The 26,087-nt window shown below is 36.9% G+C and overlaps 1 protein-coding gene across 7 annotated transcripts in view; it reads right to left on the bottom strand.

The window, feature by feature from the left end:
- ERBIN (erbb2 interacting protein) overlaps positions 1-26,087 on the bottom strand; it is a 119,088-nt gene that overhangs the window by 38,168 nt on the left and 54,833 nt on the right. For all 7 annotated transcript variants that reach the window (XM_054053838.1, XM_054053835.1, XM_054053839.1 and 4 more), the window contains exons 4-8: positions 24,162-24,279; positions 11,644-11,722; positions 10,773-10,862; positions 5,960-6,016; positions 970-1,033 (exon numbers count right to left, since the gene is read on the bottom strand). In XM_054053838.1, coding sequence (XP_053909813.1) covers positions 970-1,033; positions 5,960-6,016; positions 10,773-10,862; positions 11,644-11,722; positions 24,162-24,279 — 408 coding nt within the window. The remainder of the gene's footprint in view (positions 1-969; positions 1,034-5,959; positions 6,017-10,772; positions 10,863-11,643; positions 11,723-24,161; positions 24,280-26,087) is intronic.

Below are 26,087 nucleotides of genomic sequence, written 5' to 3'. Positions count from 1 at the left end.
TGTCCGTGAAGTAGTTTTTAACTAATAACAACACCCCTGTGCTTGAGTACTCACCCTATTCACCAGACCTGGCTCCCTGAGATTTCTGCCTCTTTCCAAAGATCTACTCAAGTCCTCAATGAAACCCATTTTTTGCTGGTAGATGATGTGAAAGCAAATACAGTGGAGATGCTCAACAGCCTTTCTGAAATTATTTATGGAACTGATTTGAACGTTGGCAGCACTATGTACATCTGTGTGTCATCCCAGAAAGGAACTGTCTCGAAGGCAATCATGGCTGATGTTAAGAAGTTCTTACATAGAGTTGTGGGCACAATCTCAATTTTTTTTTTGTGTCAGACCTCCTATATTCCACTATACTTCTACTACAATTCCTTTATTCAGGAAACTACTTGCAGAAGCAAAGAAGTGAAGTGATTGTAAATATAAAATGAGTTTGCAAGATCACAAAGAAGAAACAAGTTGACCCAAACTGAAGGAAAAACCTAAGCACCTCAACTATAATTACTGGTTTGAATAATATTAAAACTTAGAGTGAATGTAGTTTCCCTTGGATCTAAATAGTTAGTACACAATAATAAGTGCAGGTTTATACACACAACTTTATACAGAAGAACTTTCTTTTCTTTATACATTACTTGCAACATGAAATATATGATAGCAAATTTGCTGAAAGACAAACAATTATGTTTATAATTCAAACACACATTACCACTATTTTTTACCAATACAATAATCACACTATAGCAGATTTTTATTTTCAAATTGAGGGAAAACATACACGTATGCATCAGAATATACACATAATTTAGATAAAAGGCTCCATAAAGTCGTATGAGGCATACAAAATATTTGCTCAATAGCAGAACTCTTAAGCTAATGTTGACTTTTTCATATTGATTAAAAATAGATTCAAGGATAAAGAGACTTACAAAGGATACAGATCTCTGTTACTAAGGCAAAACTCACCACTTCAGTGAATTCATTACTTCCTAAGTCCAGTCTCTCCAGCTGAGTCAGTCTGGACATGGTTCTGCGCAGGAAGGGTATTAATAAGGAATCAGATTTAAAAAAATATCAGTTACATCCAATCTTCCTCTACTCATACAAATATATTATTTTAATCAGTGTTAAGTACTGATGCCGTTCTACCTGATATCTGAAAATGGTCAAGTTTTCACACACTGTACAACCACGTACATATTCATGATTATGCCAACTGTTGACTGCCACACAAAGAGCATACTGCAACTCATCTACAGATTGATTTACAAAAAACTAAAGACCACTATAGTAATTTCTATGATCAGAGGATCCCTAAGTTGGACAAGACCTTTGAGATGATCACGTCCAACCGTACCTGTCCAATACTAAATCATAGCCCTAAGCACTTCATCTATCTGTCTCTTAAATACCTCCAGGAATGGTGATTCAATCACTTCCCTGGGCAGCCTGTGCCAGTGCTTGATAACCCTTTTCATGAAAAAGTTTTTCCTAAAGTCTAATCTGAACCTCCCCTGGTACAGCTTGAGGCCATTCCCTCTCATCCTATCACCTGCGAGAAGAGACCAACACCCACCTCCCTACAACCTCCTTTCTGGTACTTGTAGACAGAGAGAAGGTCTCCTCTCAGCCTCCTCTAGGCTAAACAACCTCAGTTCCCTCAGCCGCTCCTCATAAGACTTGTTCTCCAGTCCCCTCACCAGCTTTGCTGCCCTTCTCTGGACACGGTCCAGCACCTCAACGTCTTTATTGCAGTGAGGGGCTCAAAACTGAGCACAGTATTGGAGGTGCGGCCTCACCAGTGCTAAGTACAGGGGCACAATCACTTCTCTGGTCCTGCTGGCCACAGCATTTCTGACACAAACAAACTGAGAAACATTTTTACTCTTTCTTAAGCTCAAGAACCAGATGATCATTGGTAAGCCAACTGCAAACATTCATTTTCCAATTCTAACAGAAATCATCCAAGTTCCTCTAACATACTGCACAAGCTAAATTTATCAAAGCTTTATGAGACCACAACAATACCAATTTCAGTGCCATATGTTGCCAACAAACCTGCCCCAACACTTCTCACAAAAACATACCTGAAGACTCGCCTAGCGGATCTAGCCTATCATTCTGCAGCATTCCAAACATTGTTGTCAACATCATGCTCTGCTTTTACTGATAGCTTCAATTTACAAAGGTTTTAGATGTCTAATGTTTTCAAGCTACATTAGTTAGACTGTGGGCTACTATGGACAGCGGTCCATACTTCACTGATGATGATCTAAATTTCAGCTGCTAAAAGTAAATTAAGGGAGAGTCACAGCTATGTGGGATTGAATTTGATATATTAGTTTAAATAAAAGTTTATGTTTCTAAATGCTTATTTTAACATTTTTATGGCCCTTTCATTTAAAAGTTTTAAGACAATGACCTGATTTTTATTTGAACTGAATTTTCAGCTTAGAAAATAAATACCAATTTTAAAAGTGAAGGTTAAAAAATCTGGTAACATCAGCAAAATGAAAGAAGTTAAATCTGATGTACGTGAATTTTGATGAGGTTGAATAGAAACCAAGTCGGATGGAGTTTTCAATTTGAAAAATTCAGTTTGAGGTGAATGGAATTATATGTTTCACTTCAACATGAACTCTTTATTTTAATGGCTTGGTAAAGATACACAAGAAAAAACATAAATTGCCCAGGCCAACACACTCTAAGGTCTGAGTAATTTTTTTTCTCCTTTCTCCTGTATACCATTCAATTCTGAGGCCACGCTGTTTACACAATAACATCTGATTCACAAAATCTAAGTAATAAAGCTCCTCTTCTTCCCTGCTGCCAAATTACACCAGACACACAAATTCCACTCCAGCCCGTTCTGGATGTTCCCTTCCCAAGATGCTAGTGCTATATCCTTAATGCCTCTCTAAGGCAACCAAAGTCCCCATTCTTGCCTTAATCTTCACCGTCTTACTAAAAATAATTTAAAAAAAAAAGTACTATTACATTTCCACTCAGGGTCCTGGTCTTGCTGTTTGCAACCAAAGTAAATATAGAATGACAGAATCATCAAGGTTGGAAAAGCCCTATAAGAACATGAAGTCCAATCACCTGCCAAATACCACCATATCTGCAAATCTTTTTCAAGTATCTAAAATTAATGTTATAGAACAGTACAACAACATAACTTTACTGATTTTTTTCACTTGCCAAAACGTCCGTAATCTCGTAAACACATCCACTTCACTGCAAAACACACAAAAATGTGTGTGAAGACCAAGGCCTCAGTTATTTTCTTACCCTTCCCCACTGTCTGCCTAATCTATAGCACTTCCAGCTATTCTATGATAAATATCCTTTTGCTTTTCTGAATTGTTTATAGGGCAACCGTATCTTCAGAAAAACTGCAAACAAAGCCTCCAATAATGCTGAAGTTACAGGAAAATTCACTGCTGATGGAAGAGAAGTACAGGACAGGAAACAAAAATTTACTGTATCACTGAGCTACACCTATTTCCGTCTTCACCACAGCACCATGTAATCCCTTCCATAAACTGAAAAATGTGTTTTATAGTTCACATTACTGAACTTGCTGTCAAATCTATCCTTCTAAAGGATCAGATAGTCTAAATTATGCCTCAGATTCTAATGTTGTAAATAAGCAGCTTCCCTAAGGTTATGGTACAGCTGCACTTATTTGAAGCAGCATACAATTCAAGGGGGATGGTGTGACAACAAGACTGGGCCCTGAGTCACTGTAACTGCACTCTCAGATAACTTGCTTTTTTCTAAAAAGGTTATTGTCTTTATCGACAACTATGCAACAGAGAGAAGCCTAACAAAAAAAAAAAAAAATTAAGCTTTTTAGAATTCCACTGGACCATATTCCCAATTTTCAGCTATCAGGTAAATGCCTCTGAAGCAGTATCTGTGTATTTCTGCTTTCCTTTCAGCTGAAATATTTTCATTTGACTGGTTTGCATAATAATACTGCCAGCTTTGCAGTCTCTGACTGTGGATAAGCTCCAAGCAAAACAATGCATTTGGAACAAAGCAAGGTCAATTTAGTGTGTTGGCATTAATTACCCATTTTGATCAACAGACTCCTAATTGCTTTATACTTTAGTGTTAAAAAAATATGTGCATATTTAATTCAGCAAAAGGACTATCTGATTTTGCAGAAATCTAACCAAATACATTTTTCACAGTGAATTCTTTCACATTCGTAAGAAGTACAAAAATATAAAAAAAGCTGAGACTGACAAGAAAATAAGAAAATACTGTTTTATTTTGCAACAAAAATATTAGCATATACTGCTACATCTTCTTAGCTTACAAAAAAAAGCCTTTGTATTTACTACACTGTTTAAAGATGTACAGCATATTACTTTTAAAACACATTTTCAGGTTTGAAAACCGTATAAATTCTAATTTCACACCAGCTTCTGTTCTAACACAATAATTAGAGCCAGGCCATGGATGTCTTTGTTAGCCAGGTCAACTGCTGCATGGTTGGTTGCATTATCCTGAAAGGCAGACCACCTCCTTTATACTATGGACACCACAATGAATTTTTTTTTCTCCACAGCGCACATCATACATAAACAACATACGATCCCAGTGCTTCACGGTAGCAAAACCAGATAGCCTAAATAGCCTTAATCTCCCTCAGCTGAACCATAATAGTACCAGCAGAGAATAACAAAGGTGGCATCTCAGCATGTACTGTAGATCATTATGGACATGCTGCAGAGGACATATTCATGACAGCAGCTGTTTAATTTTACAGCAAGGATTAAAATCTGAACACAAAGTCAACCAAAAATTCCCAGCAACTTCCACAGAAATTGTGTTTGGCTTAAATACACTACAGCATTTGTTTAAATGTCACTTATCACTACAAGAGACCTCAGCAAACTATTCTTTATAATATCACATTCTCCACCACGTTTATCCTCCACCAAAACCTGTACCTCTCTTTACCACTTTCTGTTGCCAGGGGAGGAACCTTTTACAGCACACCATAACCTATCCAGAACTCTGTAGCTGGTTATTCACAACCCATCTTTGGGATTTCTGTTTCTGTCTTCATCGACCATTTATACCTTTGTTAACCTACTTGGGACTACAGGGTCCAAGTCAGAAAAATCAAAGCATAGCTTTAGCTCATAGAAACAGCAGGAACTGCAGTACCATCAGCCTAGGCTTAGAATTAGTCTATTAGCAATTAGAATTGCAAGGTAGGGTTTAGAAAGGTGCTAGACTTTGAGAGGTTCAACTGGATTTACCATTAAAACAAACGCTTTAAGACTTTCCAGAACTATTTTACTATCACCAAAACCACATTTAAGGAATATGCTGTCATTACGCTTAAACCAGTCTGGAGCATTATAGAACAGGTAAGGCATAACAGATTCCACATAACACAGTAATAAGCTGTTGCTGTCTTCAGCACTGAAGTATATGAATTACATATATACATTAAAAAAACATGCTCAAGTCATGTGAATCGCATTCCCTCAGTCACTCTGAGCAAGCATCTCGAAACTCCACATTTCATTTATAGATGAAGATCTCTATGACCAATGCCTAAGCCTCAGACACTCAGCCATCAGAATCATAGCCAGACACACATCTGGGCAGACATACATTACTGCACGCATTTCTCGGACACTTCAGTACAATCATCCTGAGGTGTCTTGTGTGCAGACTTAAAAGCTCAACAGGCGGATCAGAAATCCAGAGGTGGACAGGGACAGAAAAGATAAAAATATATCTCTGAATAGGCAGACCACTCAGTCCGAAGACAGATATAATTTCAGCAGTAGGGAAAAAAATTTCCTTGTGACAACTTAGTCCAGCCACTTAGATAAATATTGTAAGTTGTGATCTACTTTTCAATATGCGCTACATTATAAGTACAGCAAAAATTCTCTGAATTTAAATAAATGTAATCAATACTTACTTTGGCAATATTTTTAACTGGTTTTCTCTAAGCTCCAATATCTGGAGTTTAGTTAATCTGTAACAGAAAAGCATAACGAATTATCGCAATATGCTGGGTTTACAACAAATGTAATCTCTGTACTTACACTGTTCAATTTCAAAAGAAGAACCACAAGTCTGAAACAGTTTTTCTGCAAGAACAGTAATACATTTTGTGCATAAATCTGCATGTTACTTTAAATTCATTTATTCGTTAGTGTTTGGGTTTGGCAACGCAGCAAACAAACTATGTCTCGTCTGCTTTGCTGTACCTGTTTGAACAAATTTGTTTTCCTTCATCCCAAAGATTTTAAAGCACTTCATTGGATACATTATGTGTACATGTCATCATCATATGATGACAGAAGCACACAGAAAGTAATCAAAGAAAGGTAGGATCAGAAGTTAAGATGCTGAATTTCTAATACTGGTAATGTATCAAACCATTTCACAGAAAAGCCTCATCTGAGCAACACCTGTGGTCTCCCACAAGGTAAAAAACAACCTTTAAATTTATTGTGGATTTCCTTCCATATTCACTTGCTAGTTAGATTTGTAATCCCTTTTGATATTTCTGTTAGAAGACAGTTTGACCTTTCTTTCAGTAAACCCTTGGTTGCAAGATAAATAACCTCTAAATCCCAGTCTCAACTGCCTGGTCAAGATAAGTTCAAAGCAATCTCAACATTCAAGCAACATACCATCCCCAGGGAAATATTTCCATCACGACAACAGTGACAAACCTATGTCTTTGTTAAATGAACTGCAGAAACTGAGGTTGGTTTAAATACAGACAGGATTGTCAAGACAAGAGTTCTACATGTGACCGACTAACAGCCCTCATAAAACACAAAATACAGCCTTAAGCTCCCTGACACAAAAATGAGCTTACTTAACAGACCAGTCTTTCCTGAAGGTAACTTTACTGGGTATGTTCTAAGGAGAGAGACAAACCCCTTAATTTTGATTAAGTACCAAGAACTATTATTTAAAGTAAAAAGAGAAAGCTGAAAACAATATTTGTTTTTTCTCTAGACATTCACTCATTTTAGGATGCATTTGAAAGTAGCAATGTGCCGTGCCTATGACTAACCTAAAAATATAACAGTCACCTTGAAAGAGAGCAGATGTTAACACAGTCCAGGATTGCAAGCAGCCCTTGCCATCTGGTAGCAACTGCTGAAGGGAAACCTCCTCCCCCTAACTTCTTGAAGAAAAACCCACATTAACACTGCTGAAAGAATAATAAAAATTCAGTTCACAGGAATATCATTGCTGTCAATCTAGGGTGTAACTTCCTAGCTTCTTACCCTAATCTGCGACAAAACAGAACTTTTTTTTTAGGGACCCTCAGATTCAACTGGTCATTTAGGGCTTGGTCTGCTTTGGTGACCTGGAAAATAGCTACACAGTTAGTAGATTTTCTTCACTATCTGTGTATGCCACCAAATTTCTCAGTTAAAAGCACTAGAAGCAAACCTTCATTCATATATTAAACTATATTTACACACACTGCCACTCTCTTGATTTTAGCCAGAACCGGTTGTGCTACACTTTTAATATGCTAACTCTGTAAACTTAAAGAGTGCCACTCTCTTGATTTTAGCCAGAACCGGTTGTGCTACACTTTTAATATGCTAACTCTGTAAACTTAAAGAGTGCCTTTGGTGATAAAAGGGCTCATAGCTTTGTAACCTTGTTTCATGTTCTAGTCTTACACTTCAACCTAAGAAACTGCAGACAGAAATATTGAATTCCTTATGTGTAGAGCTACACAGAAGCTACACTGGAAAAATTTTCACTCTCTCCTGGCCGGAAAGCATAGGCTTTGTCTAAAAACCAGTAATTTTCTTTCCGTAATTGATGAGAAATACTGTTCTTAAGTATTGTCCCTTTTTCCATTATGACTGGAAAGTTAATTAAAGTTTAATATAATAAGATACATCAAATACTCAGCCTAATTGCTCTTTGAAGTGCTGGTGTAAACACCCATGCTAAGCATCTGAACTGCTATAATGGGAGCGAAAAACTGGAGTTTAATATGGAAAAGAAATACTGACATAGAACTAGACCATCTCTACTGCAGGAGAAACAGGAATCATAGTGGCAAGATACATATTTCCTGTGACATTCTATCACAAACATTTTTCATGCTCACACAGAAACATTTCATTTCTCAACTGTAAAAACCCATAACCACAGAAATATTTACAGATCACCTAAACACAAAGCTGTTATAGAATATTATTCAACTTGAAGTACACCTGGTGTACCAGTCTCAAAATAATTACTGTGGAAGCACTGTTATTTAATGAAATCAACTTAGCCTGGCTTTAAAATGCAGCTCAATTTTTAAATAAAAAAAAATCTCTACATGAATACCTTGCCAGGGTAAGACCAATATTCTTCCTAAATCTGATTAAACAATCTGTAAAAATATATAAGAAATACATAGCAGGTATATTTAGACACTTGTCATTACAACAGCAGTCTTTCCTTGGAAAGCTAAAACTATTTCAGAGACTTTATTTTTCACCTCATTTCCAGTTTTGCTAATGCAGAACTTTAAGTATGAAGGCTAGAAGACTATAGATGTATCCTATAGAAGGTCGCTAAAGTTTCAGCCAAATTGCACATGTGAAACTAAATTAAGTCCCCAATTTGATTATCACTGTACATGATCTCAATAGCACGGAAAATTCTAGCACAAATTTTGAAGGCAAGAAGAATGCATGGAGGTAAATGTAATAAAATTGCTGCATGGATATAACAAAAGCAGTTTGCACTAGACAAGTATCAGGCTAAATGTTACTGACACAGGTGCTCGAAGACCCGCTTTGGGACTATCCTGTTTGATATTTTTCTAACATCAACCTTAAAGGCCAGGAAAAATGTTTAAGCTAGCCGATGCCACAGTCACAGATAATACAGGGAATTATTAGGACACAGTAGGGAAAAAAACTACACAACGTTAAGGACTGGAAAAAAAGGTAGAAAAGGGACAAGATGCTACAGTACCAAGTCAAGTACTCTGAATTTTCTTGTAATCATCACCCATTTCTAACTGAGCTGTCCAATAGATTGGTTAATTGTGTGGGAAATGACACTGAGCAGCTGGAAAAAGAACACTAGAGTGTAGCCACAGACATTTCCAAGAGAAACAAGAAGATAATCATAACATTATTGTGCCATGAATTAAGCCACGAAAAGATCTCAATTTGAATTCTAAATCTAGCTATATATGTCACCAGCTCCTGTCAAAAAGATGATGAATTCAAACTGAAACTCATTCCAAAATACATTAACAAAACCAGAGGGAAACAGAAATTTGTTTTGTCTAACAAACTAAAAAAAGCAACATGAGAACGCTATAAAAACAGCAGGTGAGGGAATGGGGGACAACACTCAGAGATTACAGTAATGAAAAACTGTGGAATGTATGAATGTGAACGGTCAGAGAGAAACTAATGGGGGAAATCAGATTTCTTACCTGAACAGCTAGAACAGAGACGCTAATTCACGGAGCATAAAAACCTTGTTAGCTTTACCATACCACTACCTTAATTTTCAAGGGGCATTATTGCCTATAGGTGCTAGTAAAAGCAGGCAACACAACTCAGTTACTTCATGTGTTCTCACATAATGAAAAGTAACAGCTGTAAGGTGACACACAAGCACTCAGTGCATCAAACTGGAAGAAGCTGAAGGCTTGTCCTTTATGGAGCTTTTTCGTTTGCTTGTTTTTTCAAAAAACCATTTCCATATTCTGAAGTACAAGTTAAACGATCATTTGCATTAAGAAGTGTTTATATCTAGTGGTGAAGTTGTGGGGTGGCAGAGCAGCCTGATCACTTACAGAAGTACTCAATGTCAAAGGAGTTTGAACCTTACTTTGAAATGATATTTTAACAATTCATTGTTTTCTAATTATTTGATCTAAACATTATCTTCCCACAGAATAGTATTTATTCTGTGCAATACAATTATTATCAGGTAAACTTACAAATACTTTGAATTAATTTAAAAACAGCTACTGTAAAAAGCCTTAATTCCAGTTTCATTCTCCAAGCGACAAGCTAGGATGCTGCAAGTCACTATATTTTAAAAACCAAGGCTGAATTTCTCACAGCTATTAAGAGAAACACAACACTGGAAAACTGGCTTTCAAGTTGCCTTCAGTAAATGATTTCTTCTTAAGCTGTTAATAATTAATGACTTAATTTCCCTAACCATTAAGCGTTACAGAAGTGGAGAGTGAAGAAGAAAAAATTATAATGAGGCTTTTTTAAACAATGTGTGAGATTAACAAATTCTAAGATAAACTGTATCAACCTGAAGTCCTCCGTTTCATTTGTAGTGCCTGTTTTTCACTAAGAAAATTTTGCCATTTGGTTAGACTATTAAAAACAAACAGGAAAAAGTATAGGAAATCCTTAAAATGCCAACACATAAGGACTACGCATCTTCCAAATATTTGTTCTTCAGCCTTAATGAAGGGGTTTGATATACAAAGTTTATGTACTGGTAACAAGCACAATAATTAATGTTCCAGCATCATAAACAGCCTTTTTTGTTAGCTGAGTGCATAGCAGATCTGGTGCTTTTAATTGTTCATCAGGGAATGACTAATAATTGGACAGAGGAGAATAGGCCAACTAACATATGGCTTAAATGGACTGGTAAAGTACACCTCTTCCCCTCTTTCAGGTCACACTTTGCTTGAGAAAGTGGTAGAAACTGTGCAGTATAAATTTAAAACTAAATGTAGATACTAAGTTTCAAGATCAACTTACCTGCCAAAATTGGCTGGCAAAAACTCAAGAAAAGCATCATTCAGGTACAGCTGCGTTAGGTTTAAGAGTTGGGAAAATCCATCTGGAAGCCTACATAGAAAAAAAAATAATGCCATGCCTTTTTTTCAATTACATTTGGGGCATAAAGTCATATTTTCTTAACCATTGTATTTTCTTAAACAGCGTCATATTGAGGTGTTGCATTGATAACATTAAACCTAAGGTGATACCAGAATTCCTGCGAAATCACACTAGATATTTGTAGTCTGTAAGATTAGTTTCAAAATCACTCCAGTATTCAGGACAGTACCTACAGAGATTAAAAACTACACACAATGTAGTTTTCTATGTATTCATGATGTCCTGACACCTAACGTGGAAGAGGCATTCACTAGAGACAATATGATATATTACAACCTGCAGAATATCTTTTTTCACTAGAAGAGTTATCTTGCACAAAGTTTGTCTCCTGACAGTGGTACTTCTGACTAATTAATTTTGTCACTATAGAAGGTGACAGGGAAATTACTCATACAAGCTAGGCTTGAAAGTGGTACACGCTTTAGAGTAAAATTAATAAGTTATTAAGAAAGAAGACTCTTTGTGTATTTCTTTACATTCATATAAAAGTGAGGGACTTAAAGCTGAGAAAGCCACCTGGTATAAAGTAGCATTGCCCACACAGCCTATTACCTTGGGGAAAATAATTTAGTGACATAGCTACACTGTATCACAGTGCAATGAGGTTAATGAAGATACTTCTCAGGTAACTCTACTCCTCACCTCCAAGGGTTGCTACACACATGGGGTAAGCCTGAGAATAAGTAGCTATGGCACAAACTCTAGAACATCAAAGAAAAGACAAACTTACTTTGAAATTGGATTTACGCTGGCCTCAACAACTGTCAATACTTTACAGTTCTTAATGTTTTCTGGAAACTCCTGTATGCCTGCAAGATATAGGGAGAGAAAGGGTAAGTCTTTAATTATTAGACTTCATTACAGGCATAAAAATTATGCACACAAAGCTGGTAGCCATAGAAACTTGAATTCATTTAGCAACCAGTGGAACGGTACTCTGATTCATTTTGGATACAGTTTTCATTAAAGAAATACTCTTATGCAATACTGATTCTTTTACTATTCTTTTCCTAAAGCATTTAATATTGCAGCTTAGCAGGCAGCTTGCTAAGCAGCATTTGAGACACAGTACTTATGACAATTCCCACTGCTCATTAGCAAGCATTACAGTACTTGTACTTTGTAACATACTTAAGATCAGGCCCTCAGTCTCAATATTTTTAAGGCATTCATACACACAACAGAACAAAGTTTTTAACAGGATCTGTTTGCCAAACACATGGCTTGTACGATACACAGGTGAAATGGTAAGTCTTTAAATCTCAAAGTATGTTTAAGTAACCATGGACCTGAACAGACAACCCAAAATGTGACATAAGCTTGCTGTTAGCTTCAGATTATTTCTAGAGGACAAAAACCACTGCAGACACACTTACGTCTGAAAATTAAAACAATAAGGAACTTCTTTTTCTAAGACTATCTCCAAAAATGCCAGAGTGAATTTGCAACACACCTATCTGCCAAATTTGTATTTGTCAGAAACTGACAGAACAAGTGCTGGAAACAGAAGACGGTATCCACTTCATCAGTAGGAAAGCAGTACTGAATCATTCTGCTGCCAAGACTTTCACCTCAATCTTTACTATACCATAACAACAAATAAAACCACGTAGTTGCTTCCGCTGTATATCACTACATCGTTCTCATTCCCTGGGACAGGTGTTTTTAATTTAAATAGACCTGTCCTAAATACAACAACCAATCATACTGCAATCCTTTTACTAAGATTAAGAACACATTATCTTTTCAAGAAAAACCCATACACCAGTAAAATAAAATTAGTTTAAAATAACTTTCTTTTCAGGTAACAGAAACCTTAGCTCTTTGTCTTTCAACTAATGGATGCAATTGTATCTGCTTCTACAGTGCTCTGTCAAGCACATGGAGAGGTGAGTCTGAACCCAGAGAAAAGAGACCACTAAGAACAAACTGTACTCTGTAGATGTTTCCTTTTAGGCTAGTAAGAATGTGAAATTCCATGCTGTTCCAAGTAACATTGACTCTGTTATAGAGAAAGACAAGGACAGTGAGTCTTCTCATGTAGATTGTCAGGTGGGACTTGGCTATGCCTCTCCTCATTATCTATCTGTCCCAAGAACACGGAAGAAGAAAAAACCATGGCGAAGCATCAGCTGCTAAGTAACATTTTTACTTTCATAAGAAATTACACAAATTTCTGAAGTTAGCACAGATTTTGTTTCTTTCTGAGTTTGTGCAGTAATAAGACTGACCTGGTATATTAGGACTTGAGAAATGGTAATACCACCTGACAAGAACAGTCACAAAACACATACTTTTACTTCAAGTCAATTGTTAACACTGAGAGGCAAGGTCACTTGTCATACTAAATGGTTGAAACTATTACTTTTGACTCATATCTGGTATTGTACTGTCATTGAGAGCTGAAAAGCGCAAGAAAAGTGCCCTAAGCCACACAGTTAATCCAGGTGTTTAAATACCTCCAAGTATTGTGGATCCTCTTGCGAAACAGCCTGTTGAACTTGAGAACAATAAAATATAGAAGCAAAGGGGACCAAGAGAAATTGAACCATCAACTGTAATAAAGGACAAGATTTCTAACACTTTTGGTTTACTATCATGCATATTCACACGTGTAAATAAAAATATCATCTTATATATATATGGCTTCAGCCACGTGACATTTACTGGGGCTGTGAGTGGTGTTGAAGCAGATGATGACAGGCAATACTAATTCAATTGACTTAATCACTCCCACAGTTTTAAAAATCAAAGCTAAAATGATAATACCTACAATGTAATGAAGCTTCATTTCTGGAAAGCAGCAGTGATATCTTCAATTCCAAGGACAGGTTTAAAGAAATATTATAAAACTAACATAGGAAGACTAGAAAGCTGTCTTGCCTATTGCTGCCATATAATATTTGTATTAGGAGAAACACATTTCCAGAAAATTTAAATGTACACTATCTTAATTTCAATTGTAGGAGGAAGCCTGTTTTGCTGAACAAGAATATTCAAACACACAGATGGAAAGCATCTAACATGTCACAGTGTCCTAAGCCATGGCAGATAACAAAAATCTAGCATGTAAGAGGCCTGTATAGATGAAGTTATGGATGATTTGTACGAAGTGGTCTCCTATTGTCTAAGAAGTGCATCAATACCCCTTTATTGCCAATATAGTTGTACCTTTCTCGAAGTAAGTGTCCACATTACCCAGAGTAAACCACTGCTAAGCCCTTCCTTGGAGACAAAGCTGTGTTTCAGACTCACTTTGTACCATTAGTTTTGCTGTTCAAATCACACAGAGAGATTCTCTAAGCTAAGTTTTTCTGGAATATGGTCACACTACGGCCTTGGCTTGATCCTTGCATGAAAAAGTGCTCTGGTCCAACATGCTAAACCTTATGTTTTTAGTAATATTAGTTTCCATTGCCTGTATCAAGAATTCATTGAAGCACAGAAGACTTAAATCTGTGACAACTACCTAGAAAACAAAACACAGCACATCTGCTAAAGAGGAGAATGTTAATGTAAACTTACTCTCAAAAGAGGAGCCAAATAAAATATTAGCTATCCAAATACAGACATGTTAAATCAGCATGATTTTGTACACAACCAGAGGACTCTACAGTAGTCTCGTTTGACAGTGCCTTGGGCAAGAGGCAGCAACAGTTTTAACAACAAATTAACAACAGAAATTCAACTGATATGAGAAAACTAACACTGAAGGAATCTATTATAAATTTAATTTTGCTTCTGTGAGCCAGGATTGTTATTGTACACAACCTCACTACCAACACTGTACGCTACCAACCTCACTTAACACTTCAATAAGGATAAATGGCAGCCACCATTCAGAAGAGCAGTAAATTGGGAATGACAGCATGAAATATTTCTGATATTTGTAGCACACATTCAGAAACGGGAAAAAAAAATAGAATACTGCTCCTCTCTACCATGTAGTAGGAAGTTGTATTTACTAACTGGGTATAGAACAACCTTTAGACACTAACTTGTACTCAGCTATATTCCTCCTGCATGCTAGAAAAATGGGAGTGCTGTTGCATTAATATTCTTTCCATTTCCCCTCCAAGAAAGCAAATTGAAAAAGCAGTTAAGGAGGAAAAGTAAGGAAAACAGCAAAGACACACTGGAAAAAGAGATGTGAGAAGGACAAAGGGCTGTAAAAAACACTTTGTAAGAAAGTGTTCTCTGCTTTCCATCTATCCTTAGCGTCCTGAATGTTCTTCCCATTAAGGAACCTCAGCAAATCTTGAGGGTTTCCGCGACACCATCTTTCTGCACTCCTTTTGTAACACTGTGCTAATTAACCCATTTGATAGCCAGCCTAACCTTCCATGACCATCCAAGCAAATGAGTACTGATAACTGAGGTCCACATTCCTTTCTATAACCCATTTTTCTTTCTGTTTTTTAACTGCTTCCATTATACACTCGTACTCAAGGATTACAGTGCAACAGATTACTTGGGGGTTATGCAGTCTGTTGCAGTCTTATTCCACTTCCCTTGAAAAGCATCATATGAACCGGTTCTTCATCCTGCTGGTTCCCATTTTACGTGATAGCAACAATCACCCCCAAGTCATTGCAGTTCTGCAGCTGATCTATAGATCACACTTAATGTTTTCAACAGGTATCATGCTTGTGATAACTGCTCAGCTGTTTGCTGAGCAAACAGAAGGAAACACAATTTGCTGGTCGTCTCTAATTCTAATCCCCAGATCCAACCTGAATTGAGAGCAGAGTTCTTTTTGTAGTGTAGTTTCCCACAGAAGTGAGACTTACATAATAGCTTTTAGTATTACCTGTCTGTTCCTCGCTCTCTGTTTTCCCAAATTTCAGGGTCTTAAAACTCACTGGCCAATTTCTACCAAAAACCAACACTTCAAAAAAGAAAAAGAAAGAAAAAAAGGTGGAGGGCAGTGAGAACTCTACTTGGCAAAAACTCACCAGCTAACTAGCCTAACCTAGAAAGTAGTGCTTAGTCACAATTCCAGACCAGCTGCAGCACATGCCAAAAGGGCACACCAAAAAGGTTATATAGGGATTTGGGGCCAGTGGCCACAGATCTGAAAGTAATCAACCTCAGTTCTGGATCACATAGTATGGCTGAAACACTGCATTTCATCTGATCTCTACTCCCCAGGGAGCAATGTTTTTTTTTTTGGCACAGCTCATCAGAGCAAATGTGCACAGAAGTCCCCTTCTTTGTTTAGACCAGATTAAGGCAATTATAATTGGGGTCCCATTCACCATCTGGAGTTACACTCATCTGCTCCTCAACATAGCACAGTCTGTTCCTTTCACCAGGGTCAGCATAACTTGCAGAGCAGGAGAGAAAATTGGGACAACTTTTTCACTCCATCAGGTAAGACTTTTTTCACTCAAATACCACCAATTCTGGATTTAAAGATAATTGTGCAAGTCATATCCACTGTTCAAAGAATCCTTCACTGGAACAGATTCCAGAGCTGACAATACAGCACACTAAAGTTTCAGCCTGAGTATAGATGAGGGTTTGTGCTGCTGTTCATACTCTAGTGGTATAGAAGTACTTCACTAACAAATGCTAAAGATAGAGTGCCCAGACTTCAGTTACTGAAACCATTACTGCTACACAGCAGAAGCAGTGCCTCTAAATCAAGTTCCACCTCTTCTGACACAGAAAAAGTGAAAGCCATATGGCTGATGTTCCAAAATGAAAGAGTTTACAGCTAGATTTCTGAGTTTGTGAGGAATATGAGAAAAAAATTCTCTCCAAACAACAGACACATCAAAAAGCACTCCTGCTGCAATATAAATATACCCACTGTGTACTGTCCCACTCTGCACCCTCACAAATGCAGGGAACACAGAGGCAAACATACAAGCTCAGTATGCATTAATACGAAAGCAACCTTAATTAGATACACGTTTCCCTCAGCTAATCTATCCATCCTCTTTTCAACTTCTCGGCAAGCAGGTATTAGAACCTGTCTGAAAGCAGCTCAACTACAAAAAGAGCAGCTTTTGTTTTTTCTTCCACTCAGGCCTCTGTTACAACTGTCCTTTAAGCCAATATGGATCAAACAGCAATCAAAACTACTTTCAGAGCTCAAGAACACACACCAAAACTGTCACAGAAATTATGTAAAATCTGTTTGCAAAAGCTAAAATTTTAAACTGCAACTTAAACTGAGGTATCAGTCAGTGACATGTCAGTCATGTTCTATAATTCACTTTAATTTGGTATTTCTGCATACCTTTTGAAGTCAAAGCAGCACTTTTCATTATTCAAAGTAAGCAGTGTATTAGAGCCCAATTCATTCACTGCACAATGCTGACCCATTCATCCTTCCTTTCCAACATTCATCCCTCTTTCTAGAATTCTCAGAGGATCCTTTGCTGCAGCTGGTTTCAGGTCAACCAGCACCTTAGGTTTCCACAGAACACCTGATCAGGCTGTAAGGCAGCAGTAATAGCTTCCTGCTCAGAGCTGGAGTTGCAGCTCAACACAAGGTTGGCCTCCATGTACCTGTGGCACAAAGTGGCACCCAGTACACAAGTCGTTGCCAAGTAGGTTCAGAGCCTCTGGCTTACTGAATGAAAACCAATTCTAAACAAAAAAAATAAATCAATCATTTCAAGAGAAAGGAGCAACTACTGCAAATATACTTTCATCTAGTTCTGCAAACAGCTGTCTCAAAATTTCTGAAACCTGCTGTATGTCATACCATAATATATGTCATGCTCCTCTTGCACTCTCAGAGCATGAGAATTATGAAAGTCCTTGCAACTTCGCTCTTCTTGTATACGAGTACTACAATAGCCTGGTTTTCTCTTTCACTCTTACTAAAGGCAAAAATACATAAGCTTGGAGACCCGTAGAAGAAACCTACCTTGCTCAAGAAATAAAACTAAAAAATAAACTATGTTTTTCACTAAACTTGTTATGGATTTAATAAATGACCTATTTTAATACATTTATATAGGTTCTCATTCTCTACTTTCACCGTTTTTTTAATGCGGAAAAATTTCCTTCCCAGAAAAAAACTTAGCTTTAACAAGGAAATCACTAATTTAAAAACCTACAAAACATTTTAAAATATTTTGAATTGGATATCTTGATTCTTCTTTGAAGTGACTTGCTTGACAAGTGTCTACTTCCAGCTTAATAAGCAGAGCCTTTTCCCTAAATCTCCACACTCTGAAAGTTTTAAAATTTCATTTCCCATTTGTCCTACCCTTAGACACCGTCATTTGCAGGATTATAAGCTACAAATATGCCGGGCGCCCCTGTCCTAAGTTTACACATTGAAAAATGGAAATTGAATCTTAGTTGGAGGACTGTTTGGAGGTTTTTAAGTGAAAATAGACAACATGTATAGTCCATGTAATAATGCAGAAAAGTTGGTTGAGCCATAAACCCAACAGGAAGAAGTTGAACAGTGTTTTCATATAAGAAACAGGAAAAATCCAACCCCACCAGGAAGTATTTACATAGAGAGATTTTTAAGGTTTACTAAGGAGTTTTAAAGAAAAAGGTACTCTTATTCCTTGTAATAACTATTATAATATAACTGAGTTTACAATAAAATACAGAATTAGTAAGGTATTTGTCGATCACTCTGTTAGCAAGGTGGGTACCTAATTACATACATTTATATAGTAATAGAATATTTATTCACAGTTAAAATAACAAGCTCTTTTGCAGAGTAAGTGTTCACATATGGAAAAAGCAGCAGCATTAAGATGTGTACTACTTTTTTACAGCTCTGAACCCATTAGAAGCCTGAGTCAAGTTCACTACTTCTAAAATTTTTGGTTTGAGACCACTTGTGAAATTCAAAATTATCAGAAAGCTAAAAACTCATGCCAATTCTGTGAGGCTCAGACAGTAACAAATCCTGGTTTATTGTGCGTGTTAAGCCTTCTGACCCGTTTAAATGGATAATGCCTCCTCATCACTTTCTGCAACAACAATAACTTGCACTGCTACATTATCAGAGCTGATGTAACTAGAGAAAACAAGATAATAGTTCAGTGAGGTTTTTGTGGGGTTTAGTTTTTTTATTCCTTTTATATGCATGTACTGGCACAGCTAGGATACTCCAGCAAGAGTCTTCCAAGCATTCAACTTCAAGCCATTTGGAAGAACTGCAGTTTTTAAAGAAAGATATATTTAGGTCTGATTTAGCTACATTATTTACGCAATGTAAAAAAGAGTGTGAGTAGCAAGACAAGTTCCTATATGCCTCTCCTCTGGGGAAAAAAAAAAAAAAAAGGATAGCAAATCACATTGCTTCTCGAAGACACCCCTGACACATTAACTTACATAAAACTAAACACGTCAGGGCAGGGTAAAACTGCAAAATGTGGAACACTAATAAGATTGTTGGCAGCAGTTTTCTATCTTGGAAAATTAGGAAGGTTCAGATGGTTTGGAACTATGTCTACCTCATTGCTGGAGTGTTGCTGAGTGCCCAGAGTAACCTGAAACTGAAGTGTAACATAAACACCTAAAGTTGCTTTGCTCTTTTTCCCCTACCCTGTAGGTTACTAACAAATTCAATGTTGTCTATCCAGTCACTTTTGGTTGATACTCAATGACTCAGTCAAAGCACAGTCCTTTGCAAAAATAAAAGCATAGTCTGCCTTTACATGCAAACCTACATCTATAAAATCCGTAATTACTTTTCCAATACCTTTTCTGCGTAATAAACATTTGACTCTAGGAAGAGACTGTATTATACTTATTTGAGAATTTCAGATATGTACACTCAAAAAGCAACTTTTTTGGTCCAATTTGCATCTGCTAACAAAATGCTTTAAAAAATACTTCTGCAGGCAGATATGACCAGAGGTGGTGTGCGTGTGCATTTTCTTGGGTTTAGTTTGTGCATTTTTCCATCAATATTCCCGGCAATCCAGACTGATAAACTGACATGTTTAAATCTGCTGTAAAAGTGCAGTGAAAGAGAACCACTCCCTAATATCTAAAAAGACTATTGAAGATACCCTTACCTCCTTAACACCATGCTTCTTTCAGTCTTGATACTCATTTTCTAATCTTGCATTTAATCCTCCTAAGGCCTAAATAACACAGAATTATAAAAAAATCCAATCTTTTTTCTTTCATGAGCTGCAAGCAGTGGAAAATAGACCATCTCACTGTTTCCCACTACAGTAACTCCATAGGCACGAGCAATTTCAAACCTATTTCCACAGCATCCAGGAAAGGCCTGGCAGTCACCTCATTGCATGCTTCAGCTTTTCCAATCACTTGATTCTAGTAACCTGTAACATTAACTGTTCTGTCCATTCACATATGACATTATATACTGTATGTGAATGCTTTCTTCTTCTTCATAGAAGAGGTAAAAATATTTCCTTCACAGTCTCCCGCATTGTCCTAGATGCAGGCTCTGGTTGGCATCCTGGTGCCATAAGGAAATGATTGTGCCCTAAAGGCTATTGAACACTAAAAGAGAAAGATTCAGAGGTGAAGAGTGCTGTTGTAGGGTTTTTTTTGGTCAGTGGGTTTGGTTTTTTTCCCCACAGAACTCTCCATAAACAAATTAGCCATAGAGGACACCCCCCCCCTTTTGGTTTCATAAACAAAACATATATTTTTCTATGTAGGTCTTAAATTCTGTACGCTGCAACTTCTCTTTAGGCTGCAACTCAGTAGGACTGGGAGAAAAGGGCACCCCTGTTGATGTTTTTCACAACCTAGGATGTAATTTCCCGTATAAGAAGGCTCTTCATTTATTGTACCGTTTGCTCAAGGATCATCCATCTTTGTAACTAGGATAGCATCAAGCTTTAGGTAAAGGTCTCAAACCTGGAAAGAAGCAACGGAATACCTCTGGTATTAAGGATTAAAAACAGCCTGGAGAATCAGGTTAAATACTCACTAATTCCAAAATCTTGAGAATTTATCACCTCTTGCCAAGACTAAAGGCAGAAGTAAAAGTAACTCTGTTCATGCTTGCTGCACATCTAGCAGTAGCTTGATACTTTAGGCTATACCAGCAGCCACGAATAATGCACTCCAAACCAAACATTTGTACAAAGACTTCTGTATGCTGTATGTGTGAACACACAACAGTTAGATGTCCGTACTCAGCACTTGCCTCAAAATGTATATCACTTAACGCAATGACTAGAAATACTGACAGAGGAGCCAAATAAAAGACTACTAAATAAAAACTCCAGCCTCTCTGGCTCAAGAAGGCTCAATAACTGAAGGTGCTGGACACCGAGAGCATACTCTCCCAGCTTCATTCAGCTTCAATAAATCCTCCCCAGGCTTCTGCTTCTGGTCACTGTTGGAGACAGGGCACTAAGTAAGTGAATCCTTGTTTTTATTAAGTATTATTAAATATTTTGAAGTATCCACTTTTGTATATCTGGCATGTTCCTGCTACACAGTTTTATATATTGTATATATGAAATTAGAAATTAGAAATTAAATCTGAGATGAAAAAGGCAAGGCCTTTTGTGAGCTATTAAAACATCAAAATTATTGCTTTCTTGGACTAACACTTTTTATGTATCAGATCTCCTACCTTGAAGACTTTCTGCTACTTTGATCTTTCATCTAAATGTCAAATATTATGCACCCATACACACACAATTTGTATGTAGTTCTACTTAGAAAGCTGGATGCTTCCCTGTGCAACAGGTTTCCCTCTACGCGCCAGACTGCAATTCTTGTGGTAAGCTGAACACATCTGAAAACTCAAACTTTATTCTTCATTTTGTATCAGCACTGTAGAAAATTAAAATACTTCTATTCAGTCAATATATTTGATTACGGCTATGCCACAAACTGCTTAACTATCTTACAGGAAAATCCTACCATATTTCATGTACAACAGTATTCAAAAACTGAAGTCTAACTACCCTCCTAATGTGCCCTCCTTAAAACTAAAAGCATATTTGTCTAAAGGCGTCTACACTATATGGTGTAGCTTCATCCACGTTGGAAGAAAATACAGCATATCAATACTGAAAAAGAAGTACAGGAACCACCACCTTCATTTGCCACAATCACAGGAATCTGAAAACCAAACTAAATTATTTTAGAATTTGGCATCTCTCATCATCCTGCACTATGACTGGGGATTAATCCCAGTAATATTTCTTTTAATAAATTAAGAGAAAGCAATCCCCATGCTTCCTATTAAGTCCCCTGCTTCCACATTGTATTCTTTCAATATCTAACAAAGAAAAAGGAAGAACTGGAGATTTTGGTCAGTTTTGCTAGTCATGGAAAACTAGTAAACCCCTTCTTAGGGGATTTACTAGTTTTAGCTTTACTTAGCTTTATCATAGGCAGACATGAGAACAATCATGGGCAGTGGAAACAGCAGTATATTCCTATTAAGAGAGAAGGAGACACATAGGAAGAGAATACGGTTGCAGCTATTGAGAAAAATTTTCTGTTGCAACAGTGGATAGGTAAATAGAAAGGGAAAGGCACTTAAAGCAACAAAACTAAAGTCTCAAATAATACTAAACTTATTACAGAATAAACAGCACTATTTTTTACCTGACCCAACAGGGATAAACAGGGACCCTCACGTGGTTTTTTTTGAGTTTTACTGAGCTTTCAGGAACACTGGGAAACAAGCTGTCCGAAGTAAACAAGCATGTGACTTAGGGGCTATTTTTGGTGTGCAACACTAGGCAGAGACGCCATACAAACCATGATAAAACTGAGAACAGGCACATGATAACAGCCTAAATAAGCTTGTGTCCTGTCATTTCTCTGGAAGTGTTAGAAACAGAACAACCCTTGGAGAAGCAGGCTTCATAGTCTACTGGGATAGCATATCCTTAAGCTACCACTGCCCTGTGCTACATACCACGTCCTCGATTCTTTGTATGTGTCAGAGGAACAAGTGCTCTTTCAGCAGCTCTCCAAAGGCGTAGCTAAAGGTTACACCATTTGGACAGACAAGTAACTCTCTAGCTGGGAAGTGACCAGCTGCCTATGAGCTAAGGAATGTCTTAGCTAATACACGAGCTAAGGAATTTGCTAGCACTAGAACTCAAATGCCCTTTTGCTGCTTTTAAGCCTTCTGCATGGAAAGCTTGTGCTGGAAACAGTTAATCCTTTCCATAGTTCAGTCTTGGACAAAAAGAGGATTCTTTTTCTGTTTTCTGTCTCTATGAAAGTTTAAGGCCAGTGTTCTTTACGAAAGACTATTAATCCACTTGTACCAGGAACAGAGCAGTGACAGTCAGGTCAATTTATGACACTAAATGCTGCGTTCATTAGGCAGAAATAATCAAGTGATAGTTGAAGTACAGATTGGGCTACAATGAACAATCAAGGAGAACATCAACACCTCAACAACTGGAATACTTTCTTAATAAAGCAGAATTTAGTTATGTGGAGTCATAATTAGTTAGCTGTCTGAATAAAACAATGAACTTAATATGGTAAAATCTTTGGTATATTTAATCAATTCTTATCTATAAATACGATTTGAAGAAGTCCTCTTGCTTCACTTTGAATTAGTAAGACAAGACTATTATATCTTCACCAATTAGCACAATTAAACTTTTTTTTCCTCACAAGCCACACAAACAAGTCTGATGACAATGTAAGTCATTCCAGTTTCCTTACACTTGCACACATCTGGTAGCTTACCAAAGTAGCACCATTTATAAAACCTCACGTATGTAATACTTGGCTGACAACACTTCACAATTTATAAAAGGCTGACTAACACACAATGACAGATTTTTAAAGATTCAGACAAGTGAACCAGTCAGTGTCCATAGTTTTTTTCACATGCAAAAAGGTTACCATCGCCCGAGCAGGGCAGAAGAACAGCCAAGTCGTACTACAATTTTCCAAAAGCTCATTACAATAAAATGAAAACAAATTTCCTATGAAACAAAATGTAATATAATCCAGCACAAATCTGCAAACTCTTCAGTACAGTGAAACATGAGGAAAGCCCTTAGAGCAATACATTTAGGTATATGTATTGATAGAACATAAAACACTTCACAAAATCAGTTTTCAGTAACAAATCTCAAACTACAAACCAATCACTTTGAGAGAAACAATTAAATATTGCAACCAGACAATACAAGAGCATCTTTGTTAAGCAGTGGTTCAGAGTTGTAATTTAAAACTTACTAGCCGTGTACATCCTAGAAATTATACTTTCACTAGTGTCTTTATACAGAAAATGGAGATTTGCCTTTTAGCCACCCCAATACATTAAGTGAATTGACTTACCATTCTTGCTGACATCCAGTTCCCTGAGATTAATGAGATTTGCAATGGATGCTGGCAATGTGGTTAGATCATTGTCTGGCAAACTCAGCTTGTGCAGAGACTGACAGTTAAAAAGTTGCTATTGAAACAAAGAAAAAAGTCAGTACAACTTTCTCTAACTTTCCCCTATACAGCTTTTGGTTTTGATTCCTTTAAACTTCCGACCTCACAGCTTGAAGGCCAAACTATTTAGAGTCTTTGACTACAAAAACTTTATTTTAGTTTAATTCAAAGTTAGCTAAGTTTATATTGCTTAGAAAAGCAAAAAAACTGCTAATGGTAACAAGTCGACAGCTATGCTTAACACTTCTACAACCTCCTTCCAGTATGTCAGAAATTGTGACCTGTAGTTATACAGTCCTGTAAACATCACAAAGTATTTCCCATAATAGACATGTCACATCCTATTCCAGAGGTAATTACAGTTTCTTCAAAATAAAAAAACATAGCATAGATAGAGTTTTTAAACTCTAATAGTTCTGGAAAACACGATTTGAGTAGGTATTGATCTTCACTAAAAGTTTAGGTTTTCTTCTGTTAAATCTCGCAATATTATTTTCTGTTCCATGTTTCCTAGCTCAAGAACACAAAAAAAACATAACTATGATGAAAACTAGTGAAAGTTTGACCTAAAGATACAGAACACAGAATAATCTCTTCTGTATACATGCACTGTAATTTGCATCAAATATTAGGTCGGAGCAAGAACACTTCCTATATGCAAAGTACATTGAGATTCTTACCCAAAACCTTTACAAATTGACAAAACAGGGTAAGTAATATTATTATAATGGAAGAAAAATCCTCAAATGTTATGTAGGAAGCTTACATGTGGCACACACACACACAAAATGTAAAGAAATAGTCGAAAAAAGTTAACCAGAACTATTTATGATGAATATTCCTTTCCCAACAACTTCTGGTAATATCATTCATAAATACTTTGATTTAGTGTTCATTTCTTTTGGAATTCTGAGAAAACATTGTACAAAATCAGGAAGTGTTCTGTGACTAAAAAAATCCATTCCAACCAACACCATATCAATAGCTCAGCTCAGCTAATGTGTCTTGGGTCTCTAAATCAATAGGCCACTATTTCAACCACTGATCGTTGAATAAGCCCCATTCATGTAATGATTACATATATCACCCCAGAACAAAAGCAGACAAAAACTAGCAAGAGGGACAGTTCAAAGAATTAGCTTTAACTTGACGATATTTCCAATTCGTTAGAAATGGGCATCTGTTAGAACTAGTTGATATCATTAAGGCTTTGAAGAGTTGCAAGTTAGGTTAGATTTCATACGGGAAGGATAACTTTGAGGAGCTCCTGTGTTTTGGAGCCATTCCTTTATTTCAGTACTTCAAGCAAGTATACTCAAAACTCACTCCTGCAAACAGTAATCTGGACTCTTGAAATCATTAGAAATTTCCCCAATTAGTCTGGTGAAAGAAAATGCAATGAACTGCGAAATCCCTAAAGGCAAATTGGGGCAAGCAGAGTTTACATGATATTGACTTTGTGGCTGTTCCTTTTGTTGCTGCTCTTCCGCTTTTGATGTTTGCCTGTTCATTACTGTTAGGAAACACCACAAGACATATAATTAAGGACTATTTTACTGCAGAAATCCAGTTTCCTCCACACAGCAAAGTGAGAGAGTAAACTAAAACTGCTGCAGTTTGAGCTTTTAGGCTCAAATGCACACCACAGCATCTGAGATGAACAGGGTACCTTTTCAGATGTGGTTTAGCACATAAGAGCAAAGCACTTCAAATATCACTTTTGAAACAGACTACACACCAGTGCTGGGTGCAAAGCAGAGCACTTCTCTACCAGCATTTTTCTCTCAATGCAGTTTTCTTGTGCTGCGCCCTAGGTCAGTCAGC

This window comes from Cuculus canorus, chromosome Z (genome assembly GCF_017976375.1).
Source record: "Cuculus canorus isolate bCucCan1 chromosome Z, bCucCan1.pri, whole genome shotgun sequence".
Classification (NCBI taxonomy): Eukaryota; Metazoa; Chordata; class Aves; order Cuculiformes; family Cuculidae; genus Cuculus; species Cuculus canorus.
The sequence above is the reverse complement of the archived record's forward strand: the minus strand, read 5'-3'. Positions and strand labels throughout refer to the sequence as shown.